Here is a 3105-nt window from a genome sequence, read left to right on the forward strand (position 1 = left end):
TGAGTCACTTTTATCGTGAAATAAATGAATAAATACTACCCGTGTGCATTTTATTACAATCTTGGCAGATCATTTAGGGGGAACATTGACGTCATTGTGTCGCGTAAGTAGAAGAGGAAGGAAACACCTGAAAGTGAGAGAGTGAAGAGAGAGAGAGCGAGAGAGAGAGAGGGGGGAGATTCTTCGGGGCTGCAGGCCCCGCCCCCTCCCGGACGAGCCATATAAAGCCGAAGTGCGCGACGCAACGCCGCACTTGTCCACCTCCACGCTTACCTGTGCGGTGACGTCACCCTCGCCATGCGCAGAGGAGACACTCGCAAGGAATTCGGGCGCACTTCGACGCGAGGCCAGTGAAGTCGTGTCCTTTTTTTTTTTTTTTTCATGCGTTTCCCGCTCGTGGAGTGGGGATTTACCTGAGCGGAGGGCCGAACTTCGCGTCTCACCTGCATGAACCCGAGGCCGCGATGAGTCGGAGAACCAGAAGATGGATCTTACGGGTTTTACTCTGCTTGGGGGTTGTTTACCTGAAGATCGGGTGAGTTGTCCGTGACGTCACCGGCAACACTTCTTCCTTAACGACCCCCCACGGGAGAAACCAATAAAAAAAAGTCCGATCCATCCTTTCTGTCCCCCTCCCCGCAGCGGCTTCTCCTCGGTGGTGGCCCTCGGAGCCAGTATCATCTGCAACAAGATCCCGGGCCTGGCCCCCCGCCAGCGGATTATCTGTCAGAGTCGGCCCGACGCGATCATCGTGATCGGGGAAGGCGCGCAGATGGCCGTCAATGAATGTCAGTTCCAGTTCAAACATGGACGCTGGAACTGCTCGGCTCTGGGAGAGAGGACCGTCTTCGGAAAAGAGTTGAAAGTGGGTATGTTGCTATCTCTCTCCTTATGTCGCTTGTTTGGATATCTCTTTACGTCGCTTAAATCACACATTTAGATGGTTTTGTTGTTGTTTAAACCTTACTTAGGCCCGTGCGTAATTGCGCGCCCCTGTGCGTAAATCTCCTGCTCCATATCGCGTGTTTACTTTTTAACTCTTCACGTTTCAAATGACTGACTCAAAATAGTAACTTTGAACGCATCTTTCTTAGGGCAGATGTGTCCAAAGTGCAGCCCAGGGGCCATTTGTGGGCCCTTAACTTTTTTTTTTTTAAATTAGGGACCGCAATGTCCCTTTGGGACAGAGGACCCTATTGTTATTGTAAGGTTTTATTATTATTATTATTCCGCCGCCTTTTTGAGCTGTAATTTGACCCCCTTAACATGCTTCAAAACTCACCATATTTGACACACACATCAGGACTGTAGAGACAAAAACCTCTATGTAGGTCTGACTTAGACCTAGATTTCATACTTTGACATCCTTCAGCAAAAATCTACAGGAAGTTGGCAATTCCCCCTTCAAAACAAAAGTTTACTAAAAACAGTCACTTTTGCCTCTTTGAGCTGTAATTTGACCCCCGTAACATGCTTCAAAACTCACCATATTTGACACACACATCAGGACTGGCGAAAATTGCGATCCTATCAAAAAAACCAAACCCCAAAACTCAAAATTGCGCTCTAGCGCCCCCTAGGAAAAACACAGACAAAACTGCTTGTAACTTCCGGTAGGAATGTCGTCGAGACATTAAACAAAAACCTCTATGTAGGTCTGACTTAGACCTAGATTTCATACTTTGATATCCTTCAGCAAAAATCTACAGGAAGTTGGCAATTACCCCTTCAAAACAAAAATGTACTAAAAACAGTCACTTTTGCCTCTTTGAGCTGTAATTTGACCCCCTAACATGCTTCAAAACTCACCATATTTGACACACACATCAGGACTGGTGAAAATTGCGATCTTATAAAAAAAAAAAAACTCCAAAACTCAAAATTGCGCTCTAGCGCCCCCTAGGAAAAACAGACAAAACTGCTTGTAACTTCCGGTAGGAATGTCGTAGAGACAAAAACCTCTATGTAGGTCTGACTTAGACCTAGATTTCATACTTTGACATCCTTCAGCAAAAATCAACAGGAAGTTGGCAATTCCCCCTTCAAAACAAAAGTTTACTAAAAACAGTCAATTTTGCCTCTTTGAGCTGTAATTTGACCCCTTAACATGCTTCAAAACTCACCACATTTGACACACACATCAGGACTGGCGAAAATTGCGATCTTATCAAAAAAACCAAACCCCAAAACTCAAAATTGCGCTCTAGCGCCCCCTAAGAAAAACACAGACAAAACTGCTTGTAACTTCCGGTAGGAATGTCGTAGAGACAAAAACCTCTATGTAGGTCTGACTTAGACCTAGATTTCATAGTTTGACATCCTTCAGCAAAAATCAACAGGAAGTTGGCAAAGCCCCCTTCAAAACAAAAGTTTACTAAAAACAGTCACTTTTGCCTCTTTGAGCTGTAATTTGACCCCCTTAACATGCTTCAAAACTCACCATATTTGACACTCACATCAGGACTGGCGAAAATGGCGATCTTATCAAAAAAAACAAACCCCATAACTCAAAATTGCGCTCTAGAGCCCCCTAGGAAAAACACAGACAAAACTGCTTGTAACTTCCGGTAGGAATGTCGTAGAGACAAAAACCTATATGTAGGTCTGACTTAGACCTAGATTTCATACTTTGACATCCTTCAGCAAAAATCAACAGGAAGTTGGCAATTCCCCCTTCAAAACAAAAGTTTACTAAAAACAGTCACTTTTGCCTCTTTGAGCTGTAATTTGACCCCCTTAACATGCTGCAAAACTCACCAAACTGGACACACACATCAGGACTGGCAAAAATTGCAATCTAATAAAAAACCCAACCCCAAAACTCAAAATTGCGCTCTAGCGCCCCCTAGGAAAAACACAGACAAAACTGCTTGTAACTTCCGGTAGGAATGTCGTAGAGACATGAAACAAAAACCTCTATGTAGGTCTGACTTAGACCTAGATTTCATACTTTGACATCCTTCAGCAAAAATCAACAGGAAGTTGGAAATTCCCACCTTCAAAACAAAAGTTTACTAAAAACAGTCACTTTTGCCTCTTTGAGCTGTAATTTGACCCCCTTAACATGCTGCAAAACTCACCAAACTGGACACACACATCAGGACT

General features: G+C 44.1%; 1 protein-coding gene across 1 annotated transcript in view; it reads left to right on the forward strand.

Annotated features, from left to right (window-relative positions):
• Positions 1-290: 290 nt before the first annotated feature.
• Positions 291-3105, forward strand: part of LOC133570838 (protein Wnt-7a-like) — a 71198-nt gene continuing 68383 nt past the window's right edge. The window contains exons 1-2 of the mRNA XM_061923583.1: positions 291-535; positions 643-869. Of these exons, the coding sequence (XP_061779567.1) occupies positions 465-535; positions 643-869 (298 nt within the window). The 5' untranslated portion in view covers positions 291-464. The remainder of the gene's footprint in view (positions 536-642; positions 870-3105) is intronic.

The sequence above is a fragment of the Nerophis lumbriciformis genome, linkage group LG01, assembly GCF_033978685.3.
Source record: "Nerophis lumbriciformis linkage group LG01, RoL_Nlum_v2.1, whole genome shotgun sequence".
Classification (NCBI taxonomy): Eukaryota; Metazoa; Chordata; class Actinopteri; order Syngnathiformes; family Syngnathidae; genus Nerophis; species Nerophis lumbriciformis.